This window comes from Pyrgilauda ruficollis, unplaced genomic scaffold, assembly GCF_017590135.1.
Source record: "Pyrgilauda ruficollis isolate IOZ18807 unplaced genomic scaffold, ASM1759013v1 scaffold3, whole genome shotgun sequence".
Classification (NCBI taxonomy): Eukaryota; Metazoa; Chordata; class Aves; order Passeriformes; family Passeridae; genus Pyrgilauda; species Pyrgilauda ruficollis.
Genome location: NW_024524377.1, coordinates 24,778,386 through 24,801,550, shown reverse-complemented (window position 1 = coordinate 24,801,550; position 23,165 = coordinate 24,778,386). Strand labels below are relative to the sequence as shown.

General features: G+C 38.6%; 2 protein-coding genes across 9 annotated transcripts in view; both read left to right on the top strand.

Moving 5' to 3' along the window:
* CFLAR (CASP8 and FADD like apoptosis regulator) overlaps positions 1–14,191 on the top strand; it is a 17,129-nt gene extending 2,938 nt beyond the window's left edge. For 4 of the 5 annotated variants that reach the window (XM_041472929.1, XM_041472927.1, XM_041472926.1 and 1 more), the window contains 9 exons: positions 837–1,264; positions 2,164–2,269; positions 3,190–3,325; positions 3,494–3,591; positions 4,273–4,324; positions 5,057–5,112; positions 6,076–6,154; positions 8,593–9,088; positions 10,003–14,191. In XM_041472929.1, the coding sequence (XP_041328863.1) occupies positions 969–1,264; positions 2,164–2,269; positions 3,190–3,325; positions 3,494–3,591; positions 4,273–4,324; positions 5,057–5,112; positions 6,076–6,154; positions 8,593–9,088; positions 10,003–10,147 (1,464 nt within the window). In that variant the 5' untranslated portion in view covers positions 837–968 and the 3' untranslated portion in view covers positions 10,148–14,191. Of the gene's footprint in view, positions 1–836; positions 1,265–2,163; positions 2,270–3,189; positions 3,326–3,493; positions 3,592–4,272; positions 4,325–5,056; positions 5,113–6,075; positions 6,155–8,592; positions 9,089–10,002 lie in introns of those variants that run through there. The other variant, XM_041472931.1, reaches the window with a different exon arrangement.
* LOC121356473 (caspase-10-like) lies at positions 10,035–23,051 on the top strand. Of its 4 annotated transcripts, none has more exons than XM_041472934.1 (8): positions 10,035–10,150; positions 16,393–16,743; positions 16,886–16,985; positions 17,538–17,673; positions 18,530–18,618; positions 20,065–20,170; positions 20,906–21,407; positions 21,937–23,051. In XM_041472934.1, exons 2-8 carry the CDS (start codon positions 16,430–16,432, stop codon positions 22,115–22,117), a joined length of 1,428 nt encoding a protein of 475 aa, XP_041328868.1. In that variant the 5' UTR covers positions 10,035–10,150; positions 16,393–16,429; the 3' UTR covers positions 22,118–23,051. The 4 variants fall into 4 exon arrangements, with proteins under 4 accessions (XP_041328868.1, XP_041328866.1, XP_041328869.1 ...); XM_041472932.1 differs by lacking the exon at positions 10,035–10,150 and adding an exon at positions 11,706–11,841; XM_041472935.1 differs by lacking the exon at positions 10,035–10,150 and adding an exon at positions 14,759–15,110.
* Positions 23,052–23,165: the final 114 nt, after the last annotated feature.

Genomic DNA, 23,165 nt, shown 5'->3' with positions numbered 1-23,165 from the left:
AGGGTGTGAAGTTGAATTGACATTTGCTTTCCAGTATGGTTTAAATAAAACTCTGCAGTATAGTGATCAAACTCTGTAGAAGGACTAAGATTTGTCTATAGGTTTGCTCATCTGCCATTTCTCCCTGTATGTAATGGAGGTCAGAGGAGGTTAGATGGAATTTCCGTAGTTGGTGACAGTGGAAATTGAGCACAGCACCTTACTGATTTTGTTAATCACAAGGCTGGGGGTTTTTCTAGGTTTGAATTTTTATTCCAGTTTTCCATATGATGGTACATGAATGTTTAGTGAAGGAAAAGCTGGTCTGTGACTTATCTATACCTTCAGAATTAACCAGTTTGCATATTTAAGGGTGGAGTATTTTCTTTGAGTGGCTTTTCAATCTTTTTGAGCATGGAGGGTGTGTGTGGAAAATCCTTTTAACCCCAGATTGGAATCAATTTAAATGATGTTAACAATAAGAAAAACCACACAGTCTTGAATTTACAGATAATTAGTGGTTTTAAAATTTCATGTTACATTGTTGCTCGGAAAAGGGCAGAGCTGTCAGAAATACTTAATCTACCACTCATCAGCAAGCTGATGACTTTTGTTTCACTTCCTATGGAATATACAGACTCATGTCAAGGTAATTTACTCTAAAAAGAACTTACATGTCTTTCTGATTAGTATGACCGTCCAAATACTTTTAGTTTTGTAATGAACAACTGGGCGAGTCCCTTGAATAAAGGAGGTTGTGTAGTGTTAGTTGAAAGTGAAATACTTCAGATAGGAGAGTTAGCTGTGAACTTGTGCAGCAGATCACTGCTTTATTGCCTTTTAATTCTCTTCCACAGAACTGCCTTTGTAGAAATGCACCTAGTTAAGAATGAACACAAGAGAAGTGCTGTGGTAGACACAGGCTTCATGTCATGTTGGTTTCCAGTTTAAAAACCAGTAGGCCATTTTAAAGGAACAGCAACAAAGTGATGACCCGGTGCCAAGTGCCAGCTTTCCTTATTCATCAGATTCAAGAAGAATTGGATAAAGAAGAAGAAGAGATGATGGTTTTCCTGTGCCGAGACCTTGCTCCTGACTTGGCCTCTGCTGATCTTAAAGAGATCTTGGTGGCTTTGAATGAGAGAGAGAAACTGACTCCTGTTGGCTTGTCTGAGCTATTGTACAGAGTTAAGAGGTTTGACTTGCTGAGGAGGATCCTGAACACAGAGAAAGCAACAGTGGAAGCTCACCTTGCCAGGAGTCTCAGACTTATCCCTGATTACAGGTAATATATCTGTTTCAGATTTAAAGCTATGCTGTCTTGTTCAATATAAGTGGTTTGGTTTTTGCCTGTGTGTGGGGTGGGGGGCAGTATGGGTGAGTTGGTTTTTTTTTTCATTTTTAAATATTTGTTTATTTATTCAATACTTTACAGATTCAGAGAATATTTATTGAAAGTAGAAGAAAAGCAGAAAAGGACATTATATCTAGAGTTATAGTTAAAAGAAATGTTTAGTCCCTGAATTAAACTTCAGTAGTTTCTTACTAGTCGTGGCATCTGTATTTAAGGAGTTTGTCTGTTTGTGAATAAAACCAGTGATGTTTGTAGAGTTCTAGATTAGCAGCTAAAAATGATATTCCTTTAAAGGAATATCATTGGTTAGACATATTTTCTTTTCTGGTTTGCTTTGGGGACATAGCCACGTGGTATAACTTTTCTCAAGGGACCTTTCTCTTACTTGTTTTACTCTAAACTTGTTAGTTTAGAGAGGCTTAAATTAAGAAATTCCAGTTATTTTCTTTAAGAGACTTCATAAACAAATCCATGTACTTCTAAGGAAGATTTTCCTTATTAAATTCTCACTAAAATAAAAACCCTGTATCTAACAGGTTAAAAAGTTAAGGATATGTTCTGTTGTCTCATTCTCTCACTTAATCTCTATTAAACATTAAGGAAACTTCTGTTTTCCTAACAGTGGCTATTACAATGTCAGTCTGAAAAATACAGGTGTTGATTTGCAAGAGTATTTTATAACTGGATCTTGAAACAGGGTATGTTTTTCACCTGTTTCTTAGTTAGAAATCCTAGATTAAGACTGGAACATGGGGAGAAATTGAGTAGTTGGGAAAGGGAGGAATCTTGCTGCAAGCTAATCCTTTAGAAATATCTCGACTTTATTTCAGGGTACTAATGGTAGAGATAAATGAAAATCTGGAAAAAGATGAAGTGGGTTCTCTTGGTTTTCTACTCAGAGATTATGCACCTCGTATGAAAATGGCAAAAGATAAGGTATGTTTTCCTTAATTCTGGCATTCTCCTCTGGAGCAAAGAGACATTAAAGTTAAAAAAAGTGTAGCTAGACAGCAAAGGAAAGGAGTCAGTACTGCAAGGAGTATTGAGACAAGAGTACACAAACATCAGGAAGCAGACAAGGAGTTGTGGCTTCTGTTTCATTTTGTTGATTTTTAATTCAAGGAAAGAATCCTGGAAAACTAGTAAAAAGAGGGAACAGTGCTTGTTATAGTGTATGGTGGTTGAATGTACTTCATGGGCAGGCATTTTACAGAAGTCTTTCTTCTGTATTTCTTATCTGAAAGTTCATATAAGAATGACTTCCAACCAATAACCACTTGAACTGTATCTTGAATTACAAAGTCATTTTGTTTGTGCTCTGCTTTGCTTATAAAAGAACACATATATTGTAATTATATCTTTATACCTTTGCGTTCTGAATATTTTTGTTAAGTCCTCTGAGAAAGCAGAAATTCAGTTGAGAGTACTCAGAAACCTTGGCCACTGTGCAGAGAAGACTGAAGATTTCTGTCTTCTTCCTTTGAGGTTTTTTTCCCTTTCTATCTTCAGTCAGAGAAGTAGAGAGGCCCTGAGAATTTCCCAAAGCTTTTCTTGCCTCCTGCTTTGTGGCATGTGAGGTGACATTGGCAGTCGCTGGGTTTGTAGCAAAAACAAAATGCAAAACTGTTTTCTCAAAAATTTAAGATTGATTTTTAAGAATATCACTTTGTAGTTTCTAGTACTCCTGTGATAATATCAAGTATTCATATGTCTCTCAGATAATTTTCTTGGAAGGTGTAATGTCTCTAATTGTTTATACAGCCTTTATGACCTCTCCACAGTATTTTCTGTGTTGCTTTGTTACATCTGGTGGAGAAAAAAATACTGATGTGTTTGGGTTTATGTTGCTATTCTAGAGTTTTCTAGCTCTTATAATTGAGCTGGAGAAGCTAAATTTGGTGGCTCCTAATCAACTGGATTTGATAGAGAACTGTTTTCAAAGTATTCACAGGATAGATTTGATTAGGAAGATTCACAAGTACAAACATGAAGGTAAGATCCTCTTTTTTCACTGGTTACTCTTGATAGCAACAGTCAGATGTGCTGAAGATAAAACTATGACTTACAAATAAGGGCATTTGCATTCTTCATAGATTTAGGTTTTCAAAAATGAAAATGATGAAATATCATGGTGTATTTGTGTTTCTGTTAAATTTGCAGCTTCAGTGTCCTCTGTTCATTCTCAGCCAGTTTATATAAATGCTCATCAGGCCTCTCTCCCTAATTTCAATCTGATTGATCCTCCTTATCATTCAGGGGTAAGTATACAAGAACTGAAATAAATCCTTTATTTCTAAATATTGCCAGACTTTAAAAGGAGATCCATCTTTCAGAGCCTGAGGAATTAGAGATGACTAGTGACTAAAATATTGCTTGGTTTACTTCTGTTATTCCTGTTATTTGCTGAGTTTAGGGTCTGATTTAAATCTGCCTGAGAAAGATACCCTTTAAAGGACTTAGGTGAAGTTTTTCCTTTTAGTTGAAAATACAAAATCTGTATCTTGAAAGGTTTTTTTGCATTACACTGTGGAGTGAAAAGTTTTGCTTTGACTGTTCTTTGCAAAACATATCTTTGTACCTCTGGACCCTTCAGGGAAAGTAGCTTTTAATTTTTGCAGCTGAAAATGATAGCTTTTTTAAGAAGAGTTTTTCAGGGTTTTCTTTTTTTATGGTTTGTTTTAAACTCAGTTTAAGAAGATATCACAGTATCTGAAAAGTCATCAAATCCTATTGCATGCAGTATTCTTTATATTTGAGGTAGCTCTGATATTGTATTAGTATAGGTTTTTTCAACTGTTATGTTGAATTTTATTTAGCTGATAGAAATGAGTCTAAAATATCCTTTTACTGAGGAAGAAATACTACTCTGTTTTATTTTGGAACATGTTTATTAATTCTTGAAGGAGAAGAGGAAAATTATGACTTTTTCTTAATTTCAGATTCAGAATAAGAACACAGAAAAATTACAAAATGGATCAAGTCTTACTCTGGGTAAGAGCATTTTATCTAAGTTTGATAATCTAAAAGAGCCAAATGATGAATTTCACTACATCAAAAGGACTGCTGTTTGATAGTTGTGTTCATGGCTAATCCTGTTAATATCATCAGGAGCAGAGAGTGTTTGATACCTCTCAGAATTGAGCCTGGCCTTACTGTTTTGTCTTGTATTTTCTTTGCTTGTGCTGCCGCATCTTAAAGCATTCTTAAAAATTGTAAGCTTCCACTGTCAAAACTTCTTAACAGAATAAATGCTTTATTAGTAAAACCATGGATAAAACTGGCTAGCCAGCTCTGGAGTCCCGTGTAGTGCAGTTCTGCCCATTAGCTCTGGAGAAGGAAGTTTTTGTGTCAGTTCAGCAGTGAACTGCCCACCAGGCCAGCCAGGAAGTTGTGCATTGAATATTTCCATGTGTATTGTGTTTTCTCTGGAAACCCCAAATACCTCTCAAATATGGTAATTTTTAAAATTAGTTGGCTGAATTCTTTCAGTGTAGAAGAGATTCATTGTTTCTTCTAGTCCAAAGCAATGTAGAATGAAATCCAGATAACATTTTAGAGGTGAATAATATAGGGATTTTAAAACTTCAGTAGCATACATAGAAACTAAGAGGTCTTGATGGGTGAGAATTTTGCTGAAGTTGTTACATTCCTCTTTATAACTGATCTGGTGATTAAAAAAATATCACTGGTACTTACATACTGAGATACTTCTGTATGTTTTAGCTGCAGCAGAACAACTTCACATGTCCATTGAGGAGTCAGGATCAGTGCCACATAAGGTACATTCTTGTGTATATATTTGCATGTAAATAAATATAATCTCTGTGAGTATTTTCCTTAGTTTTCTTTGTGTTTCATTTTGAGATTTCCTTGACTTGTATGCAGACAGAACAATGGGTACATACTCAGCCATAAACAGGTTCTGTGAATTAGTTTTGCAGAATATATTTTAAATATATATTATTTGCTGCTACTCTGGAAGCAGCAGTGTGCAAAATGCATGTATATACGATGTGCACACAGAACTCGTACATTTATTAGAAGAGGCCAAGTTAAAACCTGTTGAAGTTCAGACTCTTGCCACATGCACTAGAAATCACAGAGCTTCTTTCCATGCAGTAGATTTTGTTCTTGATTCCCTCCTCACCCCTTGCCCTTGAGGCAGAAGACAGACATGCTTTGTGTATTAATGATAAGGATGGCTGACTGCTCTTTTCACTAGTTCTCCTGTAGGCCAGGAACCAACCTGTAGCAAATTGATTTGCTTTAATCAATTTTCTTCAGAGGGGAGAGGAATTGCGATAAAGTCATTATGGATTATTTAGGAATAAGGAGGTTGTTCCACTAAATAAGGAAATACATTTTTTCATGAGCAGTGTTTGCTTGCACACCTGAGGAACACAAAAGTTCTCTACATTTATTGTGTTGGCAGTATGAAGCTTATACAGTTTTAGTTTCTGTTTAGGAATCTTTATGGTAATGAGATTGGATAACACAAGGACAGAAAAACTAAGTCTATACTAGAAATAGAGGGAAAAGAATCACTAGTCCCTTTCTCCTGATTTTTTGTTGTGTAGATAAGACACATTACAAACCAGTAGACAGATTTCTGCTAGCTGCTTGGTGGAAAACAACAGAATGTTATTTAATGTATCTATACCACAACATTTGAGAAAATAATATGGTGTAACAGTTGAGAAAGTGATGTATTGACTTTGTAATTGTCCTTTCACATTTCTCAGATGTCTGATGATTCCTACAGAATGCAAAGTCAACCTTTAGGAATATGCCTGATAATAGATTGTATTGGCAATGACACTGGTAAGTCTCTGGAATTTTCAGTCCCTTGTTAATCTTAGATAATTAGAAGAATTTAGTATAAGGAATATAATGTACATTTACCAGTCAGATTAGGATAGTGTTGTCCCAGTCATTTAATCTACCAATTCTAGTAAGATTTGGAAGGGACAATATCAGGTTAAAGCCGACTGTCCTAATTATTGGAGACAACGTTTGGTTTTTTTGGTGCAGAATCTCTGAGTGAAAGAACTTGGAAGAGGATAGACTGAATTTTGGGATGGACAAAAAGGATGTTCAGTAACCAACAGACCCTTTAGGCTTACAGCAGTCATACAGTCATACAGCAGGTTATTGGCAGAGATGGTAGTGTTTCCCACCAGTTAACAAAACCAAAACTGTTATGGATTTGAAGTACAATCATATTGGACACCAGAGATTTCGAATAGCCATGAGGTCCTTTATTAATGATGCACCTGGGCTTCTGTTCTATCTTGCACAGTTTAGCTGAAAGTGTCACCACAGTGAAACTGAAAGTGTCACCACTGCTGTCAGTGTTGTCACTGACATGACTTGAAATGTGGGAGTTTCCTGATTGCCTTTGTAGAATCCTAGAATTAGATCTTTGCACAATCAAAAACACTCCTCACTCTCTAATCGCTGTAACACGTGAGGCTAAAAATAAAAATGAAGAAAGTATTTGCAGCCAGTTCTGTAATAGCTGGGAGATGTAGGGGAAGGAGAGGCTTTCCAGGCATGTCTTTTGGTTTTCTCAAATGCAGTGGTCCAGCAGATGAACTAACTTAGAATTGCTGAGGTAATTGAAGGGCAGTGGTTGTGGAGCTCACACACAGGAAGTCTGTATCTCCGATGTTTAAAGTCACATTGTCAGCATTTAACATGATAGAAGGCAAGACTTGCACTGAAGTACATTATGGTGCTAGTGAGATTAGAGGAGACAGGGCATTGCTTAAAGGAGTTTGCAAGAAAGGCAGAAGTAGTTGTGCCACACTATTCTGAAGTCTGAGTACACTGAAGAAAAAGAAGAGGGCAGGAAAAACATTAGAAATTGTATCTGTGGCATCCATTAGAATCTGTAGCTGTCCCAGGAGTTAATCTCAGGAAGGGGAACCAGTAATAGATACTGTAGGATCACGCATTACAACACTTTATAATGCCCAGTGTAAACAGCATGAATTTATCAAATGATTATAGAATTCAAACTGAAATTTGCTGTTTTGTAAATAGCTGCTTTTGACTTTTCCATTTGGAAATCAGTTTTAATCCTTACATTGTAAACAATGAGGGGAGAAAAGGCTAGTGTTTTATGTAGAATGGAGATGCTGAAAAATCAGTGGAGGTTTGTTGGCAGATGGCTAGTGTTGAAGAAATAGGTAGTTTCTGATCTCAGGCTGCAGCATGTAATGCTGTGGTGTGTCTTGCCTTTAAGCATCCAAGGCTTATCCAAGGCCATGTATAATTTCTGATTAATTGTTAACTAAGGTGTCAGCTCTAAGTTTTTGAGTTGGTTCTTTTAAAATGTGACAGTTAGTGTGTGTGGGGACTAAGGTGACACCAGGTTTTGTATTTGTGTGTGTATGTGCATGTGCCAGTGAGATCAGGACATTACAGGAGAAGCATTCTCACTGCTGTAATTCTCATTTTGTACATGTACTGCTGCTACCCCCCGACTGATGGAGGGCTTCATTGAGGTGTCACTGCTAGACTTTAGTGATACTGAGTAGTCTGAATTTTGAGAGCATGTTTAATTGCATAAAATAAGGGAGCTGTATCTTTCTATTCTCAAATTTAAAATGTCTGGACAGTTTTTGAATTATTTTACAAAATTTAGTCAAACCAACAGAACTGGAATGAAACTGTAGTTATTTTTTATCACCTCACTATAGTGTAGAGTTTGTATCTACAGTTTATTCTGCTGAGGAAAGTTTTGAGTTCTGTTTCTTGTGTTCACTATGGGCTTTTTGGGGAGAAAAGTGTTGTAGTACAGCTGCTTTACTGCCATTACCTCTGAAACAGCCCCTGCTAATTAAGGCTTGTTAAACTTTTGAAGTCAAAGACAGCTGTCTTTAACTTTCATATGTGTGTAAGGCATTTACATCACTCTCCATCATTTCAAGTGTGTTTTTTCTTGCCTTATATTTTAAGTCTTAGGAGCTTGGAATACTGGCTCTAAAGGAAAGCATGTGTCTGTAAAAATACGAAACAGATACACAGTGTCTCTGCTGTCATAAAACATGTAGCTCACAGGAAAGACAACATGCATATAGCTCTATAAGTATGTAATGTACTGCGATCAACACCAAGTACTCCTGATTTTTTAAATTATTGTGATAAAATAAATTACTCAGTTTCAATAGAAAAACAGTATAAATATTGCAATTCATTATAGTTGAGTTTGAGCCTTGGTGTGCCTTGGTTTAATTACATCTTGCTTCTTTCAGATGTGTTGGAAGAGACCTTCAGAGGCTTAGGCTATGATGTTCATTGTCACAGATATTTAAATATGAACTCCATGAATCAAACATTGCTTGAAGTTGCAAGGTGGCAGAAACACAAAAATTGTGACAGCTTCGTTTGCATATTGGTCAGCCGTGGAAACTCCCAGAGCATCTTCTGTACAGACCACACCTTTTCTGGATTCCCTTTGGAACAAATAAAGAAATACTTTACAGCAGACTCATGTCCTGGACTCCTAGGAAAACCGAAGCTTTTTTTTATTCAGAGCTACGTTGTGCCAGAAAATGAGCAAGAATGTACCAGTCTGTTGGAAGTCGATGGGAATGCTGAGAATATCAGAGCTAAAGTCACTATTCCCCATACAGCAGACATCTTTTGGAGTCATTGCAAGGTGGATGTGTCTACACTGGAACAATCCCCAACTTCACCCTCATATTATCTGCGTTGTCTGGCTGAGCTACTCCGTAATCCTTATAAAAGGTAAATTAAGCTAAGAGGAAAGAAATAACCCTTTTTCGATGATAGCTTATTTTCACGGAGAATGAGAAACCTTAACTTTCAAGCCATCTGGTTTTCTTGCAGTGTCATAGTCAAAAAGACAAATGTCCTCACACAGTTGCGCAGAAAGGTACCCTAAATTAGGAGTGAAGTTTCTGATGTTACAGTGTAAAGTTACAGTTATGGCACTGGGGTTTGCAGAGTGAGAAGGGAAGAACCTGTCCTGGATAATGTGTGTCAGTGCTTTAGACAGGATTGGAAATCTTCCTTCTCCAAGATAAACAGGCTTCTGCTAAATTGAGGATTGCCATGTACCATGAAGAAGAGCTGTGCTTGCAAATATAAATGGTCAGTGCTTAAGTTTAGGACAAAGGCAGTAGAGAGGGAAGAATTTTCTAGTTTCTCTAAATTTAATTAACCCTTTGCTCACAGAGCCAGTTGATTGCCAATATGTAATTTTGAACTTAAACTGTCAGAAAACGTTTGTCTGTTTAAAGAGATCAAAAGGAACCTGCACAAAAGTCAGATACATTTGGATATGTAACTTACCTACAGAGGTTTTATTTATACAGCTGATCTACCAGGGAACTAACAACTGTTATTCAAGGTAGTTGCAGTGCTGACATTTAGTACCTTTTTACAAACTCTAAAGCCTTGTCGTGAAATCACAGATCATCATGTTAGAATAATTAATATCACAGCAATGATTTGGGTCATAAGAGTTTGGCTCAAAATGCATGTGCAGCCTTGTGTGTTAGAGGTCTTGCCTCTGCAATAGAGACTGAAATCGCAAAGTTTCTCCATGCCAAGTCTGATGTTATCTTCTCTCTTGTGAATTCTTAAATGGTGTCTTGCTTCATTCTCTAATGGAATGCTTTTGATTTTTTTTGCTGCAGGAAACTCTGTATATTGGCTATCCATATGGAACTGAACAAAAAAGTTTATGATGGGAATATGACCATTGACCCAAGCCAACAATACTCACTGCTGCTCCAGCATACACTGAGGAAGAAACTTTTTTTCCCACTTGACTGCTGTTAGAAAGTACATATCTAAAATTATTAACAAGAAGCATTTGCTATCATACAGATTAATGCATACTTTTATTTATGCATTTATTGCATTTCATGTGTATCTAAAGTGCCTGTTGCTTCCAAACACAGGAATTTACAAGCATTTTAATGTGCTAAGACACTAGATTTTGTATTTTAATATCGTAGTCTCTGAAAGCTTGGATGAGAATGGTAGCTATTGTATAGCAGTGTAGCATATCTTGTTACTGAATACCTGAGGTAAACAGAGTGTAAAGAGATTTAAACTGTATAGCTGTTGGGTTTTCCAAGAAAAAGCAGAAGTGTTTTTATTGCTTCATTGGTTGTTTTCAACATAACCTCCTAGCAGTTAATACTTAAACAAATATAAGCCAGCCCAAACCACTGAAACACACTGATTACTTTCTCCTGCACCTAGTAGTGGCAAATGTCTCAGCATGCCTACCCAGTAATGCCAGATCTCTGCTAACAAGTTGTGGCTTGCATGCCTCTATAGACTGGCAAAACAGAAGGGAGAGAGAGATGGTCTTTTCAGTAATCTGGATTCCATCTGTTTGCTGCATTAAAGATTGCAATATTAGAACTGTCTACTGCTCACAGGAGTTCTGTGTTAATAAATGAGACAGTCTGCCATGGTTTGGGCCAAGTATGTTTTCTGCTGATGCAAAAATGAGTGTACATGTGACAGGACATTACAGTAATCTGCCGCACAGTTTAAAAAATATGGGATTTTGGCAGATGTCTTGTGGAAGCTGAAACATGATTCACACTCATTGTACCAGGCGTAGTTGTAAAAAGATAACTTCAAAATATTTCAATTTAAATGTAGTATGTAGCAGCCATGGACCTTTAAGACTGGGTTATGTTAAACACCTACCCTTACTGCTTTTGCTTATGAAAAAGAATATGCCAAGAGCTCTTGTTCTTGTGGAAAAAAAAAAAGGAAAATTGTCTTAAATACAAAAATTTTTCTCCGGTGTAGCAGTTGCCTAACTAAAAGTTAACTGCCTTAAACTTCAGCTAGCTTACTTGTATAACAGTGTAACCTGGATGGGTTGTATTGAAGTTTATTGTCACTGAACTTAGTGACAATAAAGTAGGCCACTTTAAACATTTAATTTTTACTCCTTATACTCCTATGCAGGAAAATAATTCAAGGTCCTGGTGTGTTCTGCTTGGTTTCTGTTTAAATTTTTAATGGAAAAAGAGAAGGATACAAAATGACAGATGTGGAATTTTAGAAGTTACTTCTTGTGGTGGCTGGTAAATGAACTAAATGGTGAAACAAACGTTTCCTGTGGTTGTAGAAATAAGGTGTCATGCCAAATTACATATATCTAAGTAATATTAATATATGTGAAGTAATATTAATATATGTGATCTTCTTCACAGATTAACTTCACTTTCCAATTTCCTTTACTAGCTTTTGCATTTGAAAAGCACTTCTGCTACCCTATAGACAACCAAAAGCAGGGAGAGTGGAACCAAGAGGAGGCAGATGAGGAAAAGAAGTGTGGAAATTTTAAGCAGGAACAAGAAGGGAAATGGTAGGGAGCATCAAGAGAAGAACAAGTAGGGGAAAGACGATTTGGAGGAGAAATACAATATTAATATTGGAAGGAGAAGAAAACAGGAAAAAGGAAGTAAGAATAATAGTGGCTGTCTTTACAGACTAATGATGTGGTGAGTTGGTTGATGTTTTGTGGGCTGGTTGGTTGCGGGGTTTAGAGTGATGCTAAATGCAACTATTTACTTAAAATATTAGCAGTGGAATATATTCTGCTTTTACAGTTTTGTGACAAGTTTGGTTTGGGGGTTAAGAAGTATATATGTTCTTTGCCTTACTGCAAGACGGTAAGTAAAGTCCATGTGGCTTTCATTAAGATACTATGCAGAAATGCTGTTTTGAAAAGTAGAGGCTCATATAATCAACCCTTTCAGTGGAAAAGGAAGGGACTCTCTTCGTGTGTGGCTGCTGACGCTGTTGAGTTAGGGACAGAAAGAAAGATCCCCATTTTCAGGTGGCTCAGAAGGCTCAAGAATAATCTTTATTAGCAAGAAGTAGCGAACTTTATAGTCTCACTTGCTAAGTGGGACCGGATTGGGCTCAAAGTAGGAACATCTCACACTATGCTCTATGAATAACACGCTGTGAAGAACCATAACTATAAACAGAAAGAGAGATAATAATTGTTTGAATTCTCTCATCCAAGATTCCCAGGCTCAGCCTGGGAGAAGTTGTCTCTGTTCTTTCTTTGACTGAACTGAGAATATCCACAGGTTGCTTGGTTGGAAGTGGTTATAACCCTCTAGAGTTGTGGGGACAGACATATATTGTGCAGCATTCATGGATGTCAGATACTGATTTTTTACACTGATCCTCAGTAGATTCTTAAACCATAGCCATACGCAATCTATAATTGTACATCTAAGCAGTATTTATTGCCTTGACACCTCTTTCAGATGTAGCATTCAGGCAGGCTGATTCCCTGTACCTGTTGCATAGTGAGTCTTTGTGCAGGACTTCTGTGATGGCAGTTGTCCATTGCTTCTCCCATAGCTTATAGAATAGAATCCTAGAATATGCTGTGTTAGAAGGGACCCATCAGGGTCACTGAGACCAACTCCTGGCTCTGCATAGGATACCCCAAGAATCCCACCATGTGCCTGAGAGTGTTGTCCAAAAGCTTCTTGAGCTCTGTCAGGGTTGGTTCTGTGACGACTTCGCTGGGGAGCCTGTTCCAGTGCCCAGCCACCCTCTGGATGAAGAACCTCTTCCTAAAATCTACCCTAACCCTCCACTGCCACAGTTTCATTTCTCAAGTCCTGTCAGTGGTCACCAGAGACAAGCAGTTGATACCTCTGCCCCTCTGCTTCCCCTCATGAGGATGTTGAAGACTGCAATGAGGTCTCCCCTCAGTCTCCTCTTCTCCAGGCTGAACAAACCAAGTGACCTCAACCCCTCCTCAGAGGGCCTTTTCTCCAAAACCCTTACCAGGTTTCTGTGTCCCTCTGTACACATGATGGGGACTGTCTCTTCTTGCCGTAGTGCACACATAAAATTTGAGTCTAGAAATGGATGCAGGGTGTGGACTGCATCAAGTTGTCCCTGTATTACAGCTAGTGAAATTATTTCAGGTTAAATGATCCTTTAGCCAAAAGAAAAGGGGGAAGAGAATCTTGGATCCATCATGAGTTTAGGGTGTTAGCACAGGAGCATAGATAGTGACGTGCTGGTGAAATTTCATGGTCTTGGACTGCCAAAATGTCTAGTTTTCAGAACCTATTATTGAAGGAGATAAAACAAGTTATGCTGCTCCTGCATTGTCAGAGGCTGGAATAAGGCTGTCAGAGTCACTGCTCTGGCACTTAATTATGGTTTTGATTTCTGATAACTGGAAAAAAATTTCTTGTAGTTCTGTATATGCTCTATATATGGACAGTGATGCCTTTAAGTGGCTCGGAAGGTGTTCTCATGAGGCAAGACACTCAGTGGTGTTTTGTACCTGACTTGAGTTGCATGTTTTTTTCTCAGCCACCTACACTGATGTGGCTGAGCCATAAATTGAGTTTACTTTGCACTGTTACATATTTGTGTACTACAGTGGTTGTCAGCTCATTATCCAGAATAGAAGTTATGTTCAAGAGGATGTTACTGTGCTAGCACTTGTAGATGGAGTATGTTGTATGGCTGATCTCCCCTTTCAACTCTGCATAAGAAGTAACACTGGCTCCTATTACAGGTACCTGAATCAGAGAAGCTTTTTATGGGAGTTTCTGAGAATTCTTTTCTGCTTTCCAGAGTTTTAAGTTTCTGACATGCAGAACAGTGTTGCTGAGAAGAGGCTGCTGTCTGTGTGGATGATGTATATTCAATTTAAATTAAATCTCCTGTACTGAATTATTTGACAGCTTTTCTGTGGCTGGTTTAAATAATGTCTATTTTTCAGCTTCTTTATTAGAAATAAGACACTATAATTGGATACAAATGCTGGGTTTCATGCTGATATTCTGAATAAAATTTCTGTATGCAGTCAGACTGATTGTCCCTATCTCACTCTAGACCATAGAATAACTCTGAAATTCTTGATCTGTTTATCTTGCAGACCTCTATAACTTGTTAAATTAGGCTGTGATAGTTTACAGCTCTATAAAAATGAGCTGACATAATAAAGGACAGCAAGCCTTATAGTTTCAGCAGGTAACTCAGCTGCTCTTGGTGTGTTGGACAACAACTTTTGGCATGAGCAAGGAGACACTTCCTATCCTGTCTCCACTGACCCGAGGTTGTGGGGGGATACAGGTGACCCCGGAGATGCTGAAGGCCCCGAGGAGCCTGCACTGAGCAGTCTGCCCACCTTCCTCCTCCTGCCTTTACTGCAGCGGACACAGGCCCACATACAAATGGTACTGCAGCCCTCTCCCACAAGCACTGCTCTTCAAGCTTCCTTCCAGCGGGGAAACAAAAATTAGAGTAATGTGCCTAAAATGTTTGAGGCCTTTTTGCGATGTAGCCTGTTTTAAAATGGCTTGGCAGCAAAAGCGAGGCGAATTACGGCTCACGACTTAGACTTCGTACCGAGGCGCTGCCTGAAGCCTTTCCCGGTCCCTGGCAGCGTTCCCCGAGCTCACGGGCCCGAGGCCGCGGGCGGCCGGGCTGCGGCCGGGGCTTGCCCGGCGGGGCGGGGCGGTGCCACCGCTCGTGGTGAAAGCCCTGGCGGGCGCTGGCAGCCGCGCCCCGCTCCCCGACCGTGGCCCTTCTCCTTCCCTCGCACCCACCTGATCTCGCATTCCGCCCTGCTGCTGACGCTGCCTCCTGCCTCGGGCGGGAACTGGACGCGCCTGCCCCGCCCGCGGCAACCTGCAAAAGGGACCGGGAAAGGGACCGCGAAGGGGACCGCGAGCCGCCGCCCCGGGTAGCTGCCGGGAGAGGGATCGGGACAGGAATTCGTGTAAGAGGTACCAAAATGTGGGGCTGAAATGGAGAGGGAACGAAGGAAAGCTCCATCTCCCGAGCCTAACAAACTCCCGCTCTCTTTTTGTGTGCTGGCTTCCGACTGCGCGCGGCCTCCGGGATATTCCTCCCCACGTGGCCTGCGGGCTGAGCTCTCGGCATTTGCGGGCGCTCCGGCTTCGCGTTATATTTAAACCCTTGGGGCAGTGCTCCAGTCAGTTTAAAAACTTTAAAGAAAAGGTAAATTTGCAATCCTTATCCTGCTTATTTAGTACGATTTTCCTTCTCTGAGGCGATATCTGAAAGCATACATCAGAGAGGCGGATTGGTTACTTTTCTGTGTCGATGCCCCGATGCAGCGGTGGCTGTGCTGGCCAAGCCTGGGCAGCGAGCAGATCCTGCACTGATTGTGCTCCCTCATGTAGAAACCTTTGCTTCCAACTGCTCTAAGCAAAAGATTGAAGAGCTACCAGCCAGTGGCACTGAAGCACCTTCTTACCTATTGAACCTTCCACGGGTAGAATAGAACTGCCTAGGCTACATGGAAGAAGTTGGTGTAGTGCAAGGTTGATTAGTCTCTATTAAACCTGAGTAAGATTTGTCTCTATTAAACCTGAGTTGGTCGTGCAGAGCCTATTTAGACTGAGCATTGAGTGCTATTACATTTTAACTGCCAGTTACTTCTAAGGGAAGCTTATAAGGGTTTTTCTATGCCAAATATTAAATACAACCTGGAAGCAAATTACAGCTGGGAGTGGCTGTGGATTCCACAGCTTCAGCTTGGGTGTCAGCCTTGTACCAGAGGAACACCTTCCTGCTACAGCCAGAGAACAAGAAGCTCTTGGACTGCAGATCAAGGAATATTCACGAACCACTGTGCTGTCTCCATTAATTGTTGTAATAAGTTACTGCCATTAATAGTTGTAATAAGTTACTGCAGAGACTCTTCCCCATTACAACAGAAAGAAGCAAAGATCTGAATGTGGAAGATGTTCAAAAGAAAAGAAAATTCAGACCTTGAGGTCATCTAACACAGTTTTTTGCTCAGAGCAGGGCTAACTTCAGTTATAGATTGGGTTGTTCAGAGCTTCTGCCAAATCTGGTCTTTTTGTGGTCTGTGTTTAGACAAGGAAGTAAATTTCAAATTTATTTAAAACCTTTATTTATTAAAAGGTAATTCAGGGCTTCCAAACAACCATTGGGTAAAATTTTAGTAGAAGGATTGCTGTATGGAAGATTGAAGTATTATACACAAACTAGTGTTTGCTTTCTGCTTTCAGACAGAAAGAAGCTGTTTCAGCTGTTGGTTCCAGCAACATGGAGAATGATATCAGCTTGAAGTTCCATCAGCAGCTTTTCCTTATTAGTGAAAATCTGGTGACTGAAGATGTAGCAGCTTTGAAATTTCTCTGTACTGACTTGCTCTGCCTCAGTAAACTAGAAGATGTGAAGTCAGCAGCAGACATCTTCAAGCTCCTTATGGCTCAAGACTATCTGAATGCAGAAGACACTTTCCTGCTAGCTGAACTCTTATACAGAATTAGATGTCACTCCTTGCTCAAGAAACTTGGTTACACTAAGGAGAAAGTACAAGAACGTCTGAGTGAGAAGGGAAGAATATCTCCATACAGGTAAGCTTGCAGTGGAATTCTCTTCCCTCCGTTACTGCTATCTATGCCATACTGTTTTCCTTTCCATTTTTAAATTCTTAATTGCCTTTTGTTTTTATACCATCTTCTGTTCCACTTTTATCTCACTGCATCTCTGTTACAGACAGATGCTGTATGAATTGTCAGAGAACATCACCAGTGAGATGTTGAAGGAAATCATATTCCTCCTGCAAAGCTATCTTCCAAAGCGATGGACAATTCTTGTATGTGAAGAGTGAGCCAAATGTGTACATGGTGGGAAGGGAAGAAGGAAGGCGGGAAATAGAAGGAAAATTGTGAGAAGTGTTTGGCAGAATAGAGCATAATATACAAATAGGCTGGTTGTATTCATAGGGATAGCAAGAAGGAAGATGTTGACAGACAAAAGTAGAATTTGGTCCCTCATACCAAGGTCAGTCACTGACAGTTCACTGTCTAGCTTCAGAGTATAAAAAGGTGACAAATCAAATCTTTGCCCTGCTTGAGCCATATGCAAGGGAGATTCATGTCATTGGCACTGTTTCACAGCAATGAAGCCACGAGTCATTAATGTGGTTTGGGTGAATCTGTTTAAACAAGACCATACCAAATAAAAACACAACCAGTGGCTTTCCATGAAGCAACATTTCTGCTTTAATGGTGATGTAAAATTGACTGGTCCTTGTTGGTAAGGAGCAAAACAGATAATAATGTGATTGTTTGAGACAGGGCTGAGAGGCAAGTTTTGATTTCTAAGGAACAATAATTATATTTTACTCTCTCCTTTTGGCTGTCAGTCTGCTTTGGATTTGCTGACTTCATTGGAAAAGCAGGGCCTTTTAACTAAAGACAATGTAAAGATACTGGAGGATGTCTGTATGACCGTTTCACCTGATCTCCTGGAGACAATAGACTGCTACAAAAAGGGAAGAGGTGAGAAATTCATAGTCTAGGAATAGGTTTGCTAAAATGCAGGAAGCAGTAGATCGGTCTGGGCAACTGAAGTTAAAGTCATATGTGTCGCTGAAATGGGAGCTAGAGTGGCATAAATCTGGTGTAATAATTCCTAGCCTGCATTACTTCCTGGCTGAATCCCTGAAATACAGGGATGTGCTGGAATATCTGAGGCCACACAGAGCAGCCCAGCACATACAGAGCAGGCTGGGAAACTGAAAATCTCCTTATAGTTATGTCTCACTTCTCCATTTCCCCAGTAATAGTATTGGGATGATGACAACTATCCTGTAAAAGGCACTTTGTGATTTGTGAATGTGCACTACATAAAAGCAGTTGCCTGCTAACAGCCTGGCAAGAGTAAGTAACTGTGTGTGCATGTGTGTCTGATACATGGGCTATGAGCATACAGATGATTTCTGGGTTTATATTTTAAAAAAAGAGATTTATTATGGATTCAGGAAAAAAAAAGTCAACTTCATTAGTAAGAATTCAGATTCTTCTTAAATTCAGGTAATTTCTACGCTGATATCCAGATGAAAAATTAATTTGAATGTCTTGGGGAGAATCTATCCTTGTACCATGGGTATCTTTATTTTGCAATATTGATACAAATAGAAGCCTTTCCTTTGTCACAAAAATAAATATAATAAAAATAACCAAAAATAATAGATCTATTGAACATGACCATGTTATCTTGTATGGAGGAATTATTCCTTTCAGTGAAACAGTATTTCACATACAAAAAGTGACATATTGTAGCTAAACTCCTTTTTGCTTCATCCAGAAATATTGGACATCTCTTCATAAATATCTGTGCTGGGGTTTTTTCTAGATAACAAGGCAGCTGATTTTACACAAGGCTTCTCTGAACTAAACCTGGAGCTGCGTGGAGAATTCAGCAATGTAGAAAATGAATCCAAGGTTTGAGACAATCTCTTAAATCCTTTTTCAATACTTAGGGGTGGGAGGTTTTCATCCACTCTTGAATGACATTTATCATACAAGGACTTGTGAGGTATCTGTATATCTCATCAAGTTCCTTGACGTGACTGATAAATTGAAATGTTTCAAAGGATATTTTAACCTCGGAGGTCAGAAATTTAGCAATATTGAAAGGTGTGTTGTAGGCAAAATAGGCATAATACCTCTGAAGTTACTCACACATCAGTGCATGTTCTTATCTTCCTGATAAAGGCAAAACATTTTGCATTTGTCCAAGTTGTACATTTTGGATATGGCAGTAGAATGTGCAAGACACAGAGACAAATGGAGCTTCACAGGTCTCACTTTTTGTATCTGGTTTAGAAAAGGCCTCAAGGCATCTTGAAATTAGAAGTCATAAGGGGCAACATGCAAAGCCTTTGTTAGAAGGACTTAAAGGAGGCAAGAGTTTTTCGTAAGCTATTGCAGAGGTCTTGATACATGAGAAAAGATCTCTTTTGTGAGATCCCTTCTTAGAGGCCTTATGTCCACTCTTGAACCACAGCACTGAATTCTCCTTCTGGCCTTTTCTTTGTGATGACCATAGATATTGAAGGAGCAAATTGTTCCATTTGTTTATAGTTATTTAATTTCTTGAAATTCTGTGCTGTAACATCTTTTCATCACCTGATGTTCATACTGCTGCAGAGCTGCTGAAGGAACTTGGAGTGCTGTCTTCATTTTGTCCTACTAAAATGCACAAAAGGAGGTGTGTGTTGCTCTCTAATGAAGAGGAAGGGACTCCAGTGAATGGAGTTTTTTATTTCAACCCAGGGTTGGACTTAAATACATGGCACTTGAAGTTTTGGTTCTTTTCAGCTTTAAAAATGTTTTTGGTTCTTTTTTTCAAAAGTGGGAAGTAATTTTAAATCTTAACAAAAACCTTGTAGTGTGATAGGTTTATGCACTTCTGAGATTTCTGTTCTGCTTGCATCCTTTTCCAGTGGATCAGTATGAATCACCTACTCCAGGTATTTATTACTGTTCTCAAAAAAAGCCAACTCAGATGTCTAACTTCCTATAGCTTCAGTATGATCCCTCTGCCACGAAGCTAAAATACTGTTTTGGAAGCTGTTGGGATCTTCTGTCCCCACCACCAACTCAGATTGCAGAGTTTGGCTGCTGAATCCTGCCTTTTGCATATAGATGAGAACCCAGATGCTAAATCCTTCTTCTGCAGTTTGATAGGATGGTGGCAGTGTGCTTGGAGTTTCTCTGATGTTTTTTCACACAGGGAGGCACCATTGAGTTCCAGATGTTCAAAAATAGCCCACAGTCTTAGTTGCCTCTAACTCCTGGATGCCAATTTTGGGACATGTTAAGGAAATATGAGTAAGTTAAATAAATTCATTGAAACTGTAAGCTTTTTTCTTCTCCTTTCTACAGACTATGAAAAGCTACAAAATGGATGGACCACACAGAGGATTTTGTCTCATTATTAATAATGTTAACTTCAATAGTTCTCAGAGGAAGGGTTCTTGCAAAGATGCTGGTAAGTTACTGAAATGAGATTTTTGGAGGATCTCTGTTTCCCCAGGTGAGTTGATTATGTAGTATTGCCCTATATTTTATTGTCTATGGTTAGTTAATATTATAAAAGAGTGAAATGTTTGATATGTGTTAAATTATGTCATTTGTGTATTGTGGGGGAGGAGAGGATAAAGGACAAGAAACCACAGGTTTTTTCTGTTGGATTATTCTTGAATAACTTTAAGAATCACTTTTTACTTATCCTTTATCTACAGCTATAGTAAAGAACTAAAATGAAACTAAATTAAACCATCATTCTACCTAATACAATGCAAAAATCTGTAATCAAGTAACTCTGTGCATACTTCTTACTTTGTTCTGTTTCCTCTATATATCTCTTATGAATGAAACTCTCAATAGTCAAAACCGCAACTGGAAAATAATGATGTGAGGAAGGTTTTGAAAGATCTTTTCTGAAACTGGGGAAGGGCAGATTCTTTGTGTTTTCAAGTGTCATTTGCATGCTCACTTACAATGACAATGTAAGCTTGTCTAGAGAAATCCAGGAACTCTGTGTTTGAGCTAATACCATCTTTTTTTATTCCAGTTAATCTTTAGTTAGTACTAGTACGAGGATGAATCTGCACAAGTGTCAGGGTGTAAGGTCTTTCCCCCTCCCAGATTAGCTTGCATGGTGACTTCATAAAATGTTTTTGTCTTGCCTGGAATTTTCCTTTAATCTTTCATTTATTTACAGAGCAGCTGGAGAGAGTATTCACATGGCTTGGTCTGGATGTGAGGACTTGCACAAATCTGACGTCTGGGGAGATTATAAATCTCATGAAAACTTGGCAGCAAGTGCAAGATCACAAAGACAGGAACTGTTTTATATGTTGTATTCTATCTCATGGAAAGTCAGGAGCAATCTGTGGGACAGATGACAGATTTGTGTCAATCCGCGTGCTTATGTCCCACTTCACTGCCAAAAAATGTCCCCAGCTGGCTGCAAAACCCAAACTCTTCTTTATCCAAGCATGCCAGGGTGACGAGGTACAGCGTCCTGTCTACGTTGACACTGATGGACCAACTCCTGACTTTTCTGTGCAGGAGAGAGTTTCTCTTTCTGAAAGCATTCCTGAAGAGGCTGACTTCCTCCTAGGCATGGCCACAGTCGATGGATGTGTCTCTTTCCGGCACATTGCAGAGGGTTCTTGGTATATTCAGGCCCTCTGCAGCAAGCTACAATTGTTGGTACCAAGGTAAATAGTGCTCTGATTGCAATGGCTTAGTGCTCTGATTAAATTTTTCTTCTCCAAAGGTAGTTTATCTAGGAACACCCACCCGTGTTCTAAGATGGATGGAATTAGTTAAAGTGATGATTTCACACTGATAAATTTACATTAACTCTCTGCTAGCACCATACATGTAATCTGTAGAATGTGAAGTTTATTGTGAAAAAACACTCAAAACCTCACATCTGTAATCTTTAAGATAGCCCAGTTTATTGAGTGATTGAGGTTAAAATATTTTATTCCACTACTTTTCTTTTTTGGTTGAATTAAGCAGGACAGAGCAAGAAAAGGTCTTTTGTTTTTAATATGACTCAAATAAGGACAAAAGAGAAATTTGGAGAAAAGTATGTGTTTTCTTTTTTGTGTTTTACATGTTTATACTCTTATCTTCTAGCTGATCAGGGAGATGTTAAGTGAATTGTCATCTGCTTGCTCAGTTCTGCTCACTAATAAATAAATTTTTTAAAAAATTTTTTTTCTCTCCTTCTGGCTGTAGGGGTGAAGATATTTTGTCAATTCTTACACAAGTTAATGAAGATGTGGCCAGACGTGATAGCCCTTCAGGGACAAAGAAGCAAATGCCTCAACCAGCATATACCTTAAGAAGAAAATTTATATTCCCAATACCTACGGCCCCTCCTCCTTCAGAGCAACATCAAAGCTTTCAATACACATAATTTTATCATCTCATTTAAATGCAGTTCATCACACTACCTGTTTTAAGACAGTTAGCTTCGATGCAAGGCCTTATAAATTTTTTGTCAAACAAACTGTGAAACTGGAGGAGACACAATTAAAACAATCCATGTGCCAGCTATTTACATCGTCAATATATTCAGAGTTATCAGTGTTGGAAAAATGACACTGTTTAACCTATGTTAAACATTTTTGTACCTGCACAGGCTGCAGATACAATAGGTTTTTCCCTCACAGCATAGGGATTGCATGTAAGCTTTCATATTTAAAACAGGATTGTTAATGGCCTGGTTTAGACTCATCATGTTTTATTTTGCAGGCTAACAATTTTAAATCCTGTTTCTAAATCCACCAGCTATGTTCATAGAGAGAAGAAAGTGGGAATGAAAAGACAAAACCTTAAGTAGTATGTGGAAAAGGATTTCTTCAATCTCTAATGAAAATTACATTTAATTTAATAAAGAACTGGTTTCCAACTGAAATCAGCAATTTGTTCCACAGTGCCCTCAAATGGCTAGCATAAGCTTCAAATTCAATGAAGTTTTCCAAAACTGAATAAAGCCAAAATGCTGCTTATTATTCCCTCTGTGAAACCTTGTTATTTCCCCATCACTTCTGAGAAGATTTATGGTAGAAGATTTGCATGCTGTGAAAAAGAGCAGTCAGATTAACTTAGTTAAGCATTACATTTTTAAATTATCATTTGTTGGTTTAGGATCTAAAATGCAGCCAGTTTGTGAAGGCTTCTATGGACTAAGCTGCTGACAGACTTTTGTGAGTTAACTGAAATAATGACATCTTGTTTTGTTATAAATGCTTACTACATATGCCTATGTCTTTCCTGTTTGTTACTATGTTAAATTCATACTTTTTAAGAGCTTGGTGAGATAAACATTTTGTGTTGGGGTAAGGGTTTGTCCTTGTTTCTGACTGATTCCTGCACTTTGTTTGGCTTCATGAATCAATGAGGTTTTAACTTCTTTACGGTTTAAGCTGAAGTGAAATTTCATCAAAATACTAATTGATAGC